At 42.9% G+C, this 18,743-nt stretch overlaps 1 protein-coding gene across 20 annotated transcripts in view; it reads right to left on the bottom strand.

Annotated features, from left to right (window-relative positions):
* DOCK9 (dedicator of cytokinesis 9) overlaps positions 1 to 18,743 on the bottom strand; it is a 319,065-nt gene that overhangs the window by 101,902 nt on the left and 198,420 nt on the right. For all 20 annotated transcript variants that reach the window (XR_010600573.1, XM_065592481.1, XM_065592546.1 and 17 more), the window contains exons 28-33: positions 14,146 to 14,292; positions 10,782 to 10,865; positions 9,951 to 10,062; positions 4,836 to 5,014; positions 3,352 to 3,468; positions 1,783 to 1,903 (exon numbers count right to left, since the gene is read on the bottom strand). Coding sequence is in view for 19 of the 20 variants with exons in the window: in XM_065592481.1 (XP_065448553.1) it covers positions 1,783 to 1,903; positions 3,352 to 3,468; positions 4,836 to 5,014; positions 9,951 to 10,062; positions 10,782 to 10,865; positions 14,146 to 14,292 (760 nt within the window). In the remaining variant the exon portion in view is untranslated. The remainder of the gene's footprint in view (positions 1 to 1,782; positions 1,904 to 3,351; positions 3,469 to 4,835; positions 5,015 to 9,950; positions 10,063 to 10,781; positions 10,866 to 14,145; positions 14,293 to 18,743) is intronic.

Below are 18,743 nucleotides of genomic sequence, written 5' to 3'. Positions count from 1 at the left end.
CTCACCTTATATTTATTTTTGATTACAAATATTTACACTGTAAAAAACAAAAGAAATAGTATTTTTCAGTTCACCTCATAGAAGTACTGTATTGCAATCTCTTTATTGTGAAAGTGCAACTTACAAATGTAGATTTTTTTTTGTTATATAACTGCAATCAAAAACAAAACAATGCAAAACTTTAGAGCCTACAAGTCCACTCAGTCTTACTTCTTGTTCAACCAATCACTAAGACAAACAAGTTTATTTACATTTACGGGAGATAATGCTGCTCACTTCTTATTTACATTATCACCAGAAAGTGAGAACAGGCGGTAGTATGGGACTTTTGTAGCTGGCATTGCAAGGTATTTACATGCCAGATATGCTAAACATTCGTATGCCCTTCATGCTTTGGCCACAATTCCAGAGGACATGCTTCCATGCTGTGACACTCATTAAAAAGTAATGCGTTAAATAAATTTGTGACCAAACTCCTTGGGGGAGAATTGTATGTCTCCAACTCTGTTTTACCTTCATTCTGCCATATATTTCATGTTATAGTAGTCTTGGATGAGGACTCAGCACATGTTATTCATATAAAGAACACTTTTACTGCAGATTTGACAAAAGACAAAGAAGGTACTAATGTGAGATTTCTAAATATAGCTACAGCACATGACCCGAGGTTTAAGAATCTGAAGTGCCAAAATCTGAGAGGGATGAGGTGTGGAGCATGCTTTCCGAAGTCTTAAAAGAGCAACACTCAGATAAAGAAACTACAAAACTCGAACCACCAAAAAAGAATCAACCTTCTGCTGGTGGATCTGACTCAGATGATGAAAACGAACATGCATCAGTCCACACTGCTTTGGATTGTTTTTAAGCAGAACCTGTCATCAGCTTGGATGCATGTCCTCTGAAATAGTGGATGAAGCATGAAGGGACATATGAATCTTTAGCACATCTGGCATGTAAATATCTTGCGACGCCGGCTACAACAGTGCCATGCGAACTCCTGTTCTCACTTTCAGGTGACATTGTGAACAAGAAGCAAGCAGCATTATCTCCTGCAAATGTAAACAAGCTTGTTTGTCTGAGTGATTGCCTGAACAAGAAATAGGACTGAGTGGACTTGCAGGTTCTAAAGTTTTACATTGTTTTATGTTTGAATGCAGCTATTTTTTGTACATAATTCTACATTTGTAAGTTCAACTTTCATCATAAAGAGACTGCACTATAGTACTTGTATTAGGTGAATTGAAAAATACTATTTCTTTAGTTTTTTTTACAGTGCAAATATTTGTAACAAAAATAAATATAAAGTGAGCAATATACACTTTGTATTCTGTGTTGTAATTGAAATCATATCTGAAAATGTAGAAAATATCCAAAAATATTTAAATAAATAGTATTCTGTTATTGTTTAACAGTGCGATTAATGACGATTAATTTTTTTAATCGCTTGACAGCCCTGCTATAAATATAAATAAGCTACACTGAATTGGCAGAGATATGGCTATACCAGAACGGATCTATATTCATATATTTTTGCCTGCCCTCCAGGCTCAGAAACCCCCACATAGGACAACCGATTGAAGTGATGTCCTTCGCATTCTCACTTTCATGACTGGCAGTTCATCTGAGTTTCATCCAAGAAAGGAACTCTCACTTGACTCGAGTGATTAAATCTTTTCATAGTATATGTTTTCAAAATGTGATGATACTAAGACTTACATGGTTTTTAGTAAAGAAACAAGACAAAACTAGTCAGAATTTAAAAAAAAAAAAAAAAAGTATTACCAATGCCAGAGATAACACCAAACAGATCTTTGTGGAGGCTGTTATCCAAAGTGTTTCCTGATTTTTGTGGTGTTACTAAAGGATTTACAGATGGCATACTAAGTGGTTCATCTTTTGCACTCTGTTTAGAAAAGAAATAAAAAACAAATGATTATAATAAATGTACATTTTGTGACATTCCAAAATTAGTGTGTGCGCATATTACATCTCTCTCTCTCTGCAGGAATGTGATTTCTGATGTTTTTAAAATCAAGGGTGACATCAAAGTATATGCCACAACCCACTGAAACAAACATGGGATACCTAAGGTTACCTCTAACATGTCAGTATGTTTACTTCAATATTGCCAACAGTTGGGCATATACTTTTTAGCATGATTTTATTTAGACTTGCCTTACTTCTGTTTACATCATCCGGAAATTTCTCCTTCTGAAAACATATTGTGAACTTCTCTTTTTTGTTTCACTTGGTAATTTTTATGTCATTTGACTGAATTAGATAATAAAAGATTCCATCAACATCGGCTGTCTGCTAAGTACCAACAAAGACTCCTGTCTCTGTCTTCCTAATATTTAGGTATGTGATTAACTTTATGTAGTTGAGAAGCCCCATTGACTTCAAGCATGTTAAGTACATGTGTTAATGCTAGCAGGATCAGGGTCTATAATAGCAAAAATGCAAGCTGTTGATATAGTTAGCAGGACAGCTCAAACACTAATGCCCAATTTCTGAATAAAAAAGTAGAGAAGCTAATTTTTTTGTACTAAAGACTTTGTTGTAAATACTTTTTTTAAAAAGGAAAATGTCTAAATGATCATGATTTGGGGTCATTTTCATGATTTCCATGCTTTCTGTGAAATCGTCATTTACATAGGACCCTAATCATAGTGCATATGCAAAAGAGGGCCTAATTAAGATAGCACAGACAATCATAATTCTGGCATTACCTAATTTCAAAGTCTGACTTTGTAACCTTAATGTTCTTTTCATGTTTCTTTGTGTGTAGCTGTAAATAGGCAATTGATTTTTTTTTTTTAAAGAAATGAATATATACATGCTGCATTTCCTGTGCACCTAAACTTCTAATAAACTTTTATGGAAATTTGGAGTGAGCAAAATACAGGAACATGACCAATACGGTCTATAAAAAGGAAATATTAACATATATAGATAGATATAGATATATGGGCACACACAAACCAATACCACTTTGTCCTTTGACATAAATGGCACTCCTTTGTACTTCTGACATAAATGAGGTGGGAACATGGCTTGAGGTCTCTTCTGCTCTGGCTATCCTTGGTGGCATAAGAGTCCCTACGGGGCCATTACAAGCTTATTTTAAAACAGAGCAGCCATAAGGCTGGTCTAATTTATGCTCCAGACTGAGCTAGCCTGCTGCTGACCCCAGAATATATGAAATACAGTGGTGATTTAAGTGCACCTTGGTTGGACCCAAGGATCAGGTCCATAGCATTCAACATGCCATATGCACATTATTGAATATATTCTAAAATATATTCTGCTAAAAATAACTCAGAATGTCAAATAATAAACAGGCTCACTTACGCTGCTGGAAGGATTAACAGGAAAAGGTGACACGTCCTTGACGTTGATTCGTTGGACATTTTCTAGCAGCAGTCCGAACACTGGCAGATACAAAGTGGCTATTCTTGCTTGATGGCTCTGAACAAAGATTCACGGTTCTTGTTAAACAAATAATGAAACCAGTGATTTAAGAAATAAACTAACAACCCCATTAATGGAAATGTTTCTTCTACCATTCTTCCCCAAATTACAGAACCCAATATTCAGCAATAGGAAAGATATGCTAAATCAGGGTCTAGGACAGAGGTCCCCAAACTGTGGGACACAGACCCAAGGGGGGCGTGGAGGAACTTCTGGGGGCCACGGCATGGCCCGGGCCAGTCCCCATGGGGGGCAAAGAAGGGGTGCCATCCAGCTCCTCCCTGTCCACAGCTCTGCTCCAGTCCCGCTCCCAGCCATGTCCCTGGCTCCTGGCCCTGGGCTTGGCCCTGTCCTCAGCCTCAGTACGCTCCAATCTGGGTCCTGCCCCTGCTCCCAGCCTTGGCTGCTCCTCCATTCCAGGGCTGGGGCTGGGGGCGGGGCTGGGAGCAGAGCCACTCTTGGCTGCAGGCCCCCACCGCAGCCTCGCTACAGCTCTGCTCTCGTCCCTGTCTCCAGCCGTGGCCCTGCTCCCATCCCCAGCCCACGTCCCTCCCTGACCCCCTGAGCCATGGCCCCACTCCCAGGATATGTGGATGGTTTAAGGGGTGGCACAACCCTCAGAAGTTTGGGGACCATTGGTCTAGAACATGTATTCATTAGCATACAGATATACAACGCTGACCACTAAATATTTATTATTCAACAATGAATGCTGCAATTAAAATTTATAGGTCAAGGAATTTGTTTTCTTACTATTTCAACATGCCACTGGAGAACAAAATGATACGTGCTTGAAACTAAATACATGGGAAGGGTCAAACTAAAACTATGCAAATTTAAGAAGTGCAATTACAAAATCATGGAGGCTTCACCACAACACAAGGCCCTCAAATTTTAGAAAAACCAGGAAACTCCAAAGTCATAATATTTACTACAACTGGCAATTCCACTTATATTAACTAGTTGTCCTTCTAATAGATCATGGAAGGACTAGCCAAAATTAGTTGAATATTAATAATGGTTAACAGTCATTACAAATAAATAAGTTAAAAAGCAATTATTTTGAGTAAATAAGAAAATCTGACTACATTTGTCTACATTGTAATTTGTTTAAATGTAACATGCAGTTATTTTAATAAGTATATTTTTTTCATAGTTAAAAAATGAAAACACAAATCAGTTTTCAGAACCCTATGTTTGTATCAATATCTATCAGCTATATACTAACTATATCACGGTAGATACACTTATTTTCTGTTGATACTTCATATGCAAATTAACAGTATTTTCCCATCCATAAAACTTGAAAACGTACATACCTAAACTTTTTAACTTCCTAATTGTTGGAGTAGCAGTAAACTTACCCTGGAAGCATATCTGTCATCAAAAGAATGCTTTATCATCAAATTCTTGAGCACACTAATTGCAATCTGCCGGATGTCTCTGAATTCTTGTAATGCATTTCCCACCTCCCTTAGGAGCAGTCCCACTAAGAAGTGATTCTTGCAAAACTCATCTGTTAATGAATAGTCGAGCTGGAGGTCTGAAAGTAGAGTATAAGCTGTAGTTTACGAAGGGTGCAATTAATATTAATTTGCCAATTAACGTAAGCATGGGCTTCCCCCTTTGTTCATGCTTAGTTGCAAAAACAGTTTAGACGTGGCTTGTTCAAAAACCCACTTAGCCTCAAAACTGTATGGCTTTGTCAGGCAGACATTTGTCATATATACTATGTGTTCATTCAACATGTAGACATTAGACAGTTAGTGAAATACAAAACAACCATAGCTTTAAGTATAATTTTATGAAAACTAGTAACAATGAATATTAAGAGTAAAAAAATGGTTACCTACCTTCTCATAACTGTTGTTCTTCGAGATGTGTTGCTCATGTCCATTCTAAGTAGGTGTGTGTGCACCATGTGCAGAGTCATTGGAAGCTTTTTCCCCTAGCGGTACCTGTTGGGTCGGCTGAGGAGCCTCCTGGAGTCGCGCCTTCATGGTGGTGTATATAGGCCCCTGACGACCCACCAGTTCCTCTGTTGGAGTACTCCGGTAAGAAGGGGTAGGCAGGTGAGGCTTGGAATGGACATGAGCAACATCTTGAAAAACAAGTTACGAGAAGGTAGGTAACTGTTTTTTCTTCTTCGAGTGCTTGCTCATGTTGATTCCAAGTAGGTGACTCCCAAGCATTTCCCTTGAGGTGGGGGTCAGAGTTCATGGATTCGCTGATTGGAGCACCGCTTTGCCAAAAGCTGCATTGTCCCTGGCCTGCTGAGTGATGGCATAATGCGAGGTGAACATGTGGACTGATGACCAAGTTGTGGCCCTGCAAATCTGAATAGGGACCTGCACCAGACATGTGGCAGAGGTGGTGCTCGTCCTCATGGAATGTGCAGTCAGAGCCAGGCCTGGCACCTTTGCCAAGTCATAGCAAGTTCGAATGCAGGACGTGATCCACGATGAAATTCTCTGGGACGAGACAGGGAGACCCTTCATCCTACCTGTTATTGCAATAAAGAGCTGGTTTGATTTGTGAAAAAGCCAATGCCCGCCTAACATCTAGGGAGTGGAGATTTTGCTCCCAGCTCTTGGCATGTGGCTTACGGTAGAACACCGGAAGGAAAATGTCCTAGCTTGTGTGAAAATTAATACCACTTTTGGAAGGAAGGCTGCATGAGGCCATAACTGAACCTTGTCCTTATTGAATACCATGTATGGAGGTATGGATGTCAAGGTCTTAAGCTCAGACATTCTCCTGGTCACAGTTATAGCAACCAGGAATGCCACCTGCCATGAGAGGTAGAGGAACCAGCAACTCGAAGAGGGCCCCCATCAGCCTGGAGACCACTAGGTTAAAGTCCCATGCCGGTACTGGTGGTGAATTTGAGGGTATAATCTGTCAAGTCCCTTGAGAAAGCAGCCCAGCATCAGGCTAGCAAAGACTGATCGGCCGTCAATCGCAGGATAGAATGCTGAGATCACCACCAAGTGAACCTTTAAGGACGACACCACCAGACCTAACTACTTAAGGTGCAACAGGTAGTCCAGAATGAAGAGTATTGATGCCCACATCAGAGACACGCCCTTCTGTACTGACCACATCCAAAATCTCTTCCATTTGACTAAAGCTCTAGTGATGGCTTCTGGTTACCAAGGAGGACCTCTCTGACAGGCTCCGAGCATGCCAACTCCATGGGGTTTAGCCACGAAGCTTCCAGGCCGTGAGGTGGAGAGATTTGAGGTTGGGATTCTGGAGGCGGCTGTGATCCTGAGAGATTAGGTCCAGCACCAATGGCAGGGCGATCGGAGTGGCTACTGACAGTTCCAGAAGCGTTGTATACCAAGGTTGGCGGGCCTAAGCTGGCGCTGTTAGAATGACTGACATTCTGTACCTTCTGGCCTTGAGCTGGATCTTGTGAATGAGTGGTAAAAGTGGGAATGCATAAAACAAATGGTCCCTCCACTGGAGGGGAAATGAATCCGCGATCAAGCCCAGGTTGTGATTTTGGAAGGAGCAAAATTGCTGACACGTCCTGTTGAGTCTCATCGTGAATAGGTCTATTTGGGGAACTCCCCACTGCTTGAAGATGCTGTTGATGATGTCTGGGCGAATGGACCACTTGCGACTGTGGAAAGGTCTGCTTAGATGGTCCGCCAGCTTGTTCTGGGACCTCAGAAGATAAGAAGTCTCTAGGTGTATTGAGTGGGCTATGCAGAAGTCCCAGAGCTTGAGGGCTTCCTAGCATAGGGGAGAAGAGCGTGCTCCACCCTGTCTGTTTATATAAAACATCGCTGTTGTATTGTCTGTCATGACTTCCAGATGGGTTTGGAAGGTTTGGGAGGCTAGGCAAACCGCTCTCAGCTCCCTCACATTAATGTGAAGCAAAAGCTCTGCCTGGGACCAGAGGCCTTGAGTTCTGAGATCCCCGAGATGTGCTCCCCACCCTGACGCTGATGCGTCCGTGACTAGAGACAGCAAGGGCTAGGGCCTGGAGAAGGGGACTGCTGTACATACTGTTTGGGGATTGAGCCACCATAGTAGGGACTCGATAACCTGAGGAGGAAGCAAAACTATCTTGTCCAAGTTGTCTCTGTTTGGTCTGTATACTGATGCCAGCCACATCTGCAGAGGTCTGAGTTGCAGCCGTGTATGTTGCATCATATATGTGCATGTGGCTATGTGACCAAGCAACTTCAAGCAGTTCTGTGCCATTGTGGTTGGTAAACCTTTGAAGCTGTCTATGATGGAGCAAATGGCTCGGAAGCGAGACTCCGGTAGGAACGCCCTGGCTTGAGTGGAGTCTAGGACTGCTCCCATAAACTCTATCCTTTAGGTAAGGGATAGAGTCGACTTGGGCACGTTCAACAATAGACCCGGTCCACTGAAAAAGTCACCCATATCAGATGTACATGCGCTTCTACCTGCGCCCTGGAGTGGCCCTTGACCAGCCAGTCATCGAGATACGGGAACACTTGCACCTGCCATTTCCTCAGGAATGCGGCAATGACTGCCATGCACTTGGTAAATACGCCGTGCGGGGGAGGGGGGCGCCGACAGGCCAAAGGGGAGGGCTGTAAACTGATGAGTGTGGTTCACCACGAACCAGAGGAATCTTCTGTGGGCCAGGACTATCGATATATGAAAGTATGTGTCCTTCAAGTCAAGGGTGGCGTACCAGTCATAGGAACATAATAACAACCATACTGGGTCAGACAGAAGGTCCATCTAGCCAAGTATCCAATCTTCCTACACTGGTCAATGCCAGCTGCCCCAGAGGAAATGAACACAACAGATAATCATCAAATAATCCATCCCCTGTCGCCCATTCCCAGCTTCTGGGAAACAAAGGCTAGGGACACCATCCCTGCTCATCCTGGCTAATAGCCATTGATGGACCTACTCTCCATGAACTTATCTAGTTCTTTTTTGAACCCTGTTATAATCTTGGCCTTCACAACATCCTCTGGCAAGGAGTTCCACAGGTTGACTGTGCATTGTGTGAAAAAATACTTCCTTTTGTTTGTTTTAAACCTGCTATTAATTTCATTTGGTGACCCCTAGTTCTTGTGTTATGAGAAGGAGTAAATAACACTCCCTTATTTACTTTCTCCACACCAGTCATGATTTTATAGACCTCTATCATATTCCCCCCCCCTTAGTTGTCTCTTTTCCAAGCTGAAAAGTCCCAGCTTTATTAATCTCTCCTCATATGGAAGCTGTTTCATACCCCCTATTCATTTTTGTTGCCCTTTTCTGAACCTTTTCCATGCAGTATTCAAGATGTGGGCGTACCATGGATTTATAGAGAGGTAATATGATATTTTTTATCTTATTATCTATCCCTTTCTTAATGATTCCCAGCATTCTGTTAGCTTTTTTGACTGCTGCTGCTCGAGTGGATGTTTTCAGAGAACGATCCACAATGATTCCAAGATCTCTTTCTTGAGTGGCAACAGCTAATTTAGACCCCATCAATTTATACGTATATGAGTTTATATGTATAGTTGGGATTATGTTTTCCAATGTACATTACTTTGCATTGTTTTCCCCGGATCCAGGGAGGGAATGATGGTGGCCAAAGATACCATGCGAAACTTCAGCTCCTTCATGGATTTGTTGAGATTTCGCAGGTCGAGAATGGATCTGAGACCCTCTTTGGCTTTCAGGATTAGGAAGTAACAGGAATAGAATCTCTTTCCTCCTAGCTCCAAAGGAACCTCCTCTACTGCTTCTATACATAGGAGTGATTGCACCTCCTGTCAAAAAAAGCTGCTGGTGAGAGGGATCCCTGAAGAGGGACGAGGAAGGGAGGAACAGAATTGGAGAGAATATCCCATTTCTAACATGAGCAGCACCCAGCGGTCTGAGGTTATCTGGGCCCACGCACAACAGAAATGGGAAAGATGGTTCAGGAAGCAGGGAGAAGGATCCAGGCTCTGGGCTGGTGTGTCGCTGCCCGACGCACCTTCATAAGGCGTGCTTGGAGCTGGAGGACTGCCTCGCCAAGCTCTGGCCCTAGTCAGATGGGGGCTGAAAAGGTCAGCATCTGTTGGTCCTGCCCCGCTTCCTAGAGTCCTACCTATGTTGGGTAGGGCAGAAGTGAGGAGGAGGTGGCTGGGGTTTGAAGTGCTTCCTCTGAGGAACTGGTGTATGTAGCCCCAAAGATTTCAAAGTTGCCCTTGAATCTTTAAGGCTATGGAGCCTGGAGTCAGTCTGCTCCGAAAACAGTCCTGGGCCCTCAAAGGGCAAGTCCTGGATGGTCTGCTGGACCTCTGGGGGGAGGCCCAACGCTTGTAGCCATGATGACTTTCTCATGCCAGTGGCAGAGGATGTGGTACGAATAGGCGAGTCCGCCACATGCAGGGCAGCCTGCAAGACGGTTCTTGCCACCTTGACTTCTTCCACGACTGCTATGAATTCTGACCTGTCCTTTTTAAAATTTTAACATTTATATATAGTTAAAAATGTGGATTTACCTTGATATCTCTGAATTCTGCCTTTTCCAAATGGCATAGGTAGATTCAAAGGGATGTAGTGTTCATGGTTACACACCACCCGAAGAAATTCAAATTTGAATTCAAAAAGGGTCTGCAAAAATATTTCAGATGTAAATTACACAATTTAATAATTTAGTGATTTTCTGGTAGCATAGCTAAAAAGGAAACAGATTTCTTAACACTAGTGATTTCTCTCTCCTTTACAAATCTACAATCCTAGGGACTATATGTGTCATGCCATGCAGACCCAGGAGAACTCTTTAGCACAATACAGCATTTGAAAGCCAGGTCTAATTCTGTGTTACATTTCTTACTTTTATCCAGTCTATGTAGTGTGGCACGCAAGATTTGAGAGTTGTTTGAGATCCTGGCAGAGATCATATGCACCTCTTAAAAAAAAGTGAGTGCCTTGATGGCATGGCACATGCAATTAGAAGGGTCGTAGATTTGTAGGAACATTTTAGATATCAGAAGGTTTGCTTTCAATTATTGTGAATTTGTTCCTTGAGACTTTCGTGGTCTTGCATAAAGTGCTCATTGATGTTGTTTCATCCATTTTCCAGCTAGGGATGCTAAAGAATTGTACCAGTCACACACTTCCTCTTTAGCCAGTCCCACTATTCTGAGAGGCAAAAATACCAAAGGTGTCTTGAAGGCAAAAAGTAACACACCGACTGCACAGGAATGGGAGACTAGTCTGAAAATATGCCTGACTGTAACTGAAGAACATTCTGGGATCTCAACACAATTTGTTACATAGGTGTACCAAAAAGAGAAACACATTTTTAAGTTATTAAAGGAGTGGAGTACCTTTGGATCCCCTGGAGCAAAGCAGCTGATGTAGTTATTGATTTGCTTGAACACGAAACCCCTATCCATAAAGGTGAAACATCTCTGAAAAAGATAAAATATAAACCATTCTAAAGCAATTACAGATGCAGTGTTCAGTAAATTAGGTATCCATGTTTTAAAAGTTTATCTTCCAAGAATATTTTAACTTATAATTTAAGTTTGATTATAAATGCTATTAAAAGCAAGCATTGTACAGTACAAAGGTACTTCATTTTAAAAGGAAAATTTGACATAGAAATCTAACTTGGCTTCTATTTTATAGAGCAACCGTTGATGCTCAAAAAAGGAAAATCACAATCAGTCCAAATATTGAAATGTTGCCCACACAGTAGAGTTAGGAAAAGCTTTTAATTAAAGAATTACCCTTTTCACACTAAAATGTGTAAAATTGTTGCTTAAATGAACAAAATAATCTTTTTTTTTTTTTTGACAGTAATGAATCATAAGCTCTATGGATAGGGTCCAATGTCTTCATGTATGTTTGTGTAGTACCTAGAATGGGGCCCAATCTTGACTGGGGACTGTAACTGCTACATAGCTAAATATTACATAATTTAGATGATCCTGGGTTAATATAGCATCACCATTAACAGTAAAGCTATTAACAGAATGCAAAACACCAAATTTTCAAAGAGATTATTTGGTGTTGCATCCCTAAAACTGACATTAATATGCCTAACTGGGCACACCAACTGTGCTAACATACACGTTAAGATTTTCAACAAGAGAAATGGGAGTGACAGAACTATAATTCATCTAAATGAGAGCATGAAAATAAGCAGGCAGGGTTTGGAATATGATAATTTGTTTAGTCATGCACGTGCATATTCAACATCATTAGGTGTGCAACTGGGCACCTGAAATGTAGGCAGGTAAATTAAATAAATTATATAAAATCTCTGTGTACTTATTTGGTAGTATATGAGGGACTCTATCAGTTCTCCACCTCCTCCAAACCAAACCTGAGGTTATGTCTGATGTTGAAGACCCTTTGAAAAGGATTCAAAAACATTTAAAATTTCCTTTTCCGAAGTTAAAAAAAAAAAAGAGAGAGAGAGAGACCACAAATGAGATTCCAACCAATTGTGACCAAACACATAACAAAACAATGATAAAATAGACACAATGGAAGTTTTTGAATATAGTAAAACCATACTTAAACAAGTTAGGATTCAAATAACACCGAGGGAGAAAGGCCTTTTGAATCACATACAAGTGAATCACATGCAGCTAAGGACAAACAATCTAACCAGATAAAAGGGTAGGTGTATAGAGCTTTATGGAAGCTCATCCACACTTTTTTTGTGCTCATAGTTTTAAGGTAACAAATCTTAGTTACACCATTGATGCATAGTCCCATAAAATAAATGGAACGCTGTTCTTATTGAAATAACCCCAAATTGAAGTAAATTGTGAATAAGAAAGGGATTCTGAAGAGAACAAAGGCTCTTTTCAAATAAACACGATATTGACCTCAGCATCATTAGATTTGTCTGTCTGTTTTGTTTTGTTTTTTGTTAGAGCTTACTCACTAACTAAAAGAAAAAGAGCTATTGGGATCCTCACTACATAGTGCAAATGCAGGCACATTACTCACAGTGCATAAAGTTAAGCTTATGCTTAAATCTTTGTAGGACTGGGGAAATAATTGGATGGCACAACCATGAAGGAATAAAAATCATAATAAGCAAGGAAGTATGCAACTGCTAGCACAAAACTAAAACCTACATTTTTTATAATATACTCTATACACTGTTTTGCTTAGACAATCTTATTTCTAATTGCAATGAATACTTAACCTGTTCTTTTATACATCTCTATTTGCACATACAAAAGCATGCTTAAAATGCCTGTGACAGAGTGCGGGGCAGGGGTGAAAGTAACTTAAAGGACTTACCAGTGCTCCGGAGTCCTGAACAGGTGGGCGGGGCCTTAACTGGAAGAGGCATGGACTCTACTGAAAGAGGTGGGGCCTTTAAATCCCCAGGCCTTTTAAATCCAGATTTAAAGGGCCCGGGGCTCCGGCTGAAGCGCGGAGCCCCAGGCCCTTTAAATCACCTCCGGAGCTACCAGCTGCAGAGGCGGCTGGGAGTCCTGGGGTTTGGGGGCACTTTAAATCATCGCCAGAGCCCTGGGGGCTCCCGGATGCCAGCCTGTGGTGGAGCTTTAAAGGGCTGGGGGCTCTGCGGCAGCCGGAAGCCCCTGGCCCTTTAAATCACTGCCGGAGCCCCGCTGTCGCTACCATGGGGCTCCTGCAGCGGGGCTCAGGTGGCGATTTAAAGGGCCCCAGAGGGTAGTGGCAGTGGGAGCCCCGGGCTCTTTAAATCGCCACCCAAGCTCCGTTGCTGGAGCCCAAGGGTAGCAGTGGCAGCTGAGGGCTCCATCGGCGATTTAATGGGCCAGGGGCTGCCAGCCGCCGCTACCGCAGCGGAGCCCCGGGCCCTTTAAATTGCCTACGGAGCCCCAGGGGTCCACAGCTTCCCCCTCCGCAACCCCCGGGGCTCCAACAGCAGGGCTCTGGGGGGCCCTTTAAAGGGCCCGGGGCTCCGGCTGCTGCTACCCACCCCAAGTCCTTTAAATAGACCCTGGAGCCCCGCCACCACTAGCCCAGGGCTCCAGCAGCAGGGCTTGGGTGGCTATTTAAAGGGCCTGGGGCTCCAGCCGCTGCTGGGAGCCCCAGGCCCTTTAAATTGCCACCTGGGGAAGCCGGTCCGCCCCAGTACCACGCACCGGCTCTTGCCGGTACACCGTACCGGGGCAGACTGGCTTACTTGCACCTCTGGTGCAGGGTGAACAGAGCCTGCACTCTGATCACTTAGATGTTAATTAGTCCCTCTTGAGAAAGTTGACTGAGGGGTGGGGGGGGGGTAAATAGACAATCAGGCTGGCCAGTTGGATGGAATAAGAAGCCAATTAGCCCATTCGTCCAAAAATGATAAAGAGGCAGGAAGGAAGTACCAAGTGGAGAGAGAGGGGACTAGCACTAGTTGAACTCAGTTACATGGAGGCCTCAGGGGAGGGAGACCTCTGTTCCCTCCCCTCAGGTTCTGGGGAAATGGCACACTAGTGCTGTAAATAGATGGTTGCATGGGGATTGTTGTGGAAATGGTGGATAGACCTTAAAATAAAAGGGTTCGGTGAAGGCACATCCACTGGAGTCCATGCAGTTTCTGAGAGGAAGAAGGCGGGAGAAGAGCCATGCCCCATTACAATGCCTTATCCCATATATGCTACTGTGTGAGACCTTGCTAAGCGAAAATCCAAGAAAAATAAAATTACTGAAAATAATAAGCCTAGAGCCTATATTATTGTGGGTACCTACCTTTATAAAGACAGCAAGACTATGATTTGCATTTTTTGAAGCCTCTGGATTGTCTCTGTACTTCTGAGTGATGTGTGGCATTAGCATATTAACAAATGTTTCTACCGCATGGTGAAAAGCAGCAGGAAATCTCTGGTTTCGTAACAACTGGAAGAATAATTTAAAATACACGTTTAGAATTTTAAATTTCCGAAGTAACCTTGCATATGGCAGACAATGATTTGCTATAGGTAAAGCCATTTCTCAAGTTCATTTAGGAAACGAGAAAAAAGAGAAAACAACAGCTAAAATTAAAATGATGAAATACTCTAGTTTTGATGAAAAAATGAAAGTTATGAAAAATTCAGAAGCTTTTTGCAAACTTTTCTGGACTATGAAAAAAGCCAATTTTGGTTGAGAAAAGTTTTGAAAGAAGGATTTTAACCAGCTCTAGTTTCTATCTGCAGAATTATTTAGAATCCAATGTGGAAAGAAATTTTCTTTTAAGATGACAAAGCATGAGAACATAAGAACACAAGAATGGCCATACTGAGTCAGACCAATGGTTCATCCAGTCCAATATCCTGTTTTCCAACAATGGCCAGTGCCATATGCTTCAGAGTTGATGAACAGAAAAGGACAATTAACCAGTCTCAGCTTCTGGCAGTCAGATGCTTAGGAACACCCAGAGCATGGGGTTGCGTCCCTGACCATCTTGGCTAATAGCCATTAATGGACCTATTCTCCACCAACATATCTAGTTTTTCTTTGAACCCAGTTATACTTTTGGCCTTCACAACATCCCCTAGCAATGAGTTCTACAGGTTGACTGCATTGTGTGAAGTAGTACTGCCGGATGGTTGTTTTAAACCTGCCTATTAATTTTAATCGAGTGAACCCTGGTTCTTGCGTCATGTGAAGGAGTAAATATGTCCTTATTCACTTTCTCCACACCTTTCATTATTTTATAGACCTCTATTATATCCCCCCTTAGACATCTCTGAATAGTTCCAGTCTTTTCAATCTCTCCTCAGATCAAAGTTGCTCTAAACCCCTAATCATTTTTGTTGCCCTTCTCTGTACCTTTTCCACTTCTAATCTATCTTTTTTGAGATGGGACGACCAGAACTGCACGCAGTATTCAAGGTGTGGACATACCATGGATTTATACAGTGAAATGGCCTTCTTGTATCAGTCCACAACCCAGATTTTCATCTCTTTGAACATTTACTCTTAAACACAGATCCTTTCTCTGTTGTCTTAGCATTTTAGAATCACAGAATCTTAGGACTAGAAGGGACCTCAAGAGATCATCTAGTCCAGTCCCCTGCACTCAAGGCAGGAATAAGTATTATCTAGATCATCTCTGACAAGTGTTTGTCCAACCTGCTCTTAAAAGTCTCCAATGATGGAGATTCCACCATCTCCCTGGGCAATTTATTCCAGTACTTAACCAATTTGACAGTTAGGAAGTTTTTCCTAATGTCCAACCTAAACCTCCCTTTCTGCAATTTAAGTCCATTTCTTCTTGTCCTGTCCTCAGAGGTTAAGGAGAACAATTTTTCTCCCTTTTCCGTGTCACAACCTTTTAAGTACTTGAAAACTATTATGTTCCCTCTCAGTCTTCTCCAGGCTAAACAAACCCAATTTTTTCCATCTTCCCTCATAGGTAATGATTTCTAGACCTTTATTCATTTTTGTTGCTCTTCTCTGTACTTTCTCCAAATTGTCCACCTTTCCTGAAATGCGGCACCCAGAACTGGACACAAGACTCGAGCTGAAGCCTAACCAGCACAGAGTACAGTGGAAGAATTACTTCATGTGTCTTGCTTACAACACGCCTGCTAATGCATCCAGGTGGGGGGGTGTAGGGGCTGCAAAGAGAGCAATTGCCCAGGGACCCGGGCGATTTAAAATGGCCCGGGGGGCCCTGGCCACCACTGCCAGCAGCAGCGCAGCAGGGCTAAGGCAGGCTTCCTGCCCGCCTTCGCTCCGCACCACTCCTAGAAGCAGCTAGCACGTCCCTGAGGCCCCAGGGATTGGGGGTCTCCACAGCTCCCATTGACCGGGAACTGTGGCCAATGAGAGCTGTGGGGGCAGTGCCTGCGGGCAGCGGCGCACAGAGACCCCTTGGGCCTCCCACCTAGGATCCACTGTTAGAGGGATGTGCCAATCACTTTCGGGAGCCGCCCGAGGTAAGCGCCAACTGCCTGACCCCTCCTGCACCCCAACCCCCTGCCCCAGCCTAGAGCCTGCATCCCGCACCCAAACTCGCTCCTAGAGCCTGCACCCCTCACCCACTCCCACACCCAAACTCTCTCCCAGAGCATGCATCTCTCCTTCCCTCCCAGATTCCAACCCCGCACCCGCTCCCAAACTCCCTCCCAGAGCATGCACCCTGCACCCCCGCCTGCAACCAAACTCCCTCCCGAGCCTGCACCCTGCAACCCTTCCTGCACCCCAACCTCCTGCCCCAGCCTGGGTAAAAGTGAGCGAGGGTGGGGGGGAATAGAGTGAGCAGGGGACAGGGCCTCAAAGGAGCAGGGTGAGGAGTGGTCTCAGGAAAGGGACAGGGCAGGGGGCGGGGCAAGAGTCTTCGGGTTTGCATGATTAGACAGTTGGCAACCCTACCGGGTGAGCATGTGGAAGCGCAGCTAGCAGGTCGCTGGGTACCAGCCAGCGCAGGCACAGCACAGCCCAAATGTCAGGCAGTCCATGTCCATGTGGGCGCAGCTTGTGCATGCCCATTGACTGTTCCGCCCTGGGGCCTGGAATTGCTGTCAGCGGGCCTGCATCCCAGAATTATGTTTGCTTTTTTTGCAACGGTGTTACACTACTGACATATATTTAGCTTGTGATCCAGTATGACCCCCAGTGTTACACTGTTAACTCATATTCAGTTTTTGATACACTATGACTCCCTTTCTGCAGTACTCCTTCCTAGTCATTTCCCATTTTGTATGCGTGCAACTGATTGTTCCTTCCGAATTGGAGTATTTTGCATTTGTCCTTCTTGAATTTCGTCCTGTTTACTTCAGACCATTTCTTCAGCTTGTCCAGATCATTTTGAATTTGAATCCTATCCTCCAAAGCACTTCAATTCCACCCCCTACTCAAAGCTTGCTATCAACTGCAAACTTTATAAGTGTATTCTCTATGCCATTATCTAAATCATTGATGCTAAATCTTAATTTCTGTCTTCCTCTGTCATTGGTCTTATCACTAGCTGCTTGAATATAACCATATGACATTATACTTTAGTTTTCTGTAATTTATAGATTACATACACAAAGTGTTTGTATAAAAATATTATCAAATTACATGTATTGTACTGTACTTGGGCAGCAGCTAATTATTGTCAGGACCCTGTGTATTCTGTGACTGAAGAACTTGCTACAAAATTCACTCCTTGCTGAAGAATTGTACTCCAGAATCTCAGCTTTCATCTTAAGATGTGAACAGAGTGCAAACTGATGCCTGTGTGAGTCTGCAAAGAGCCTGAAACAATGGCTCTGAAAGGTGCAAACTGCCTCAGTCATCCCTCTCAGGGCTCTATGGACTTGGGATTGTGGGGTCACGGAATTTAGCATTTTTCCAAGACACTACAGCATTCAGCATTTTTACTGGAGAATTCATTATTTTGCTGCAGCCAGACACCTTGCATCTTGTTTTCCTCACAAGGAGAAAACAGCTGAGTTACAGTGCACACTTCCTTCACTATTCTACAGAATTCAGCAGGAGTGATGGTTGGAGGACCAGAGCTTAAGTCTAATTAGCAGCCAGAGATCAGGGAAAACCAAAAGTGCTCCTTGGACTGGTAGGCTGCCTACAAAACAGAGCAGTAGCAGAGGCCTGGGGGGCTGAGAAGGCCAATTGCTGAAGCAGACTACAAGCTCCCCTCTTCCCTGGCACTCTCAAGTGAGGACAAGAAAATTTGAGTTGGACTGCCCAGGCAACTTTGTAACTACAGAAGCCCATGGACCAAGACCATCTGGAGAACACAGCAAAAAAATCAAAAAATAAATCATAGCAGAAAATAATCAGCTCTATTGTTTATTAAGGAGTATTTATTCAGCTACAAACCATAGTCTGGTGTGTTTTATTATGGGAGGCATTGTAATGAAAGGAATTTCATGGATATATAGTAAATTAATATCACAGAATTGCTAGAGAATTTGTTTCTATTGTGCTGCCGAATATACACGATACTGAACTATCTATATTAAGGCTGTTTGTCTGTCTGTTTTTAAAGAGACTATTTCAAACAATAACAAAACGTTAATTAATCAGAAGGAAATTGGGATTGCTACAGAGTGAGTCTGGACAGCACAAACCTTTCAATAGCAAACTGAGTTCATGAATTGTCAGGAAAAACAAGTGGCCATTATTAGAAACTAGAAAAATAGATTTTCCACTCCGAACTTTTTTTTAAAAGTGTAAGTATTATTATATATTTATATTACAGTAGTACCCAGAAACTACAATCAAGGTAGGGGGTCTCACTGTGCCAGATACAGTAACATGCCAGTCAAATCCTTACCCAAAGAGCTAGCAATCCAAGGACAATTTTCAAGCTAAAAAAGGTTTGACAATGTAAGAACTATTAAACAAAACATCAC

The sequence above is a fragment of the Chrysemys picta genome, chromosome 1 (genome assembly GCF_011386835.1).
Source record: "Chrysemys picta bellii isolate R12L10 chromosome 1, ASM1138683v2, whole genome shotgun sequence".
Classification (NCBI taxonomy): domain Eukaryota; kingdom Metazoa; phylum Chordata; order Testudines; family Emydidae; genus Chrysemys; species Chrysemys picta.
Note: the sequence above shows the minus strand (reverse complement) of the source record. Positions and strands in the feature narration are given on the sequence as shown.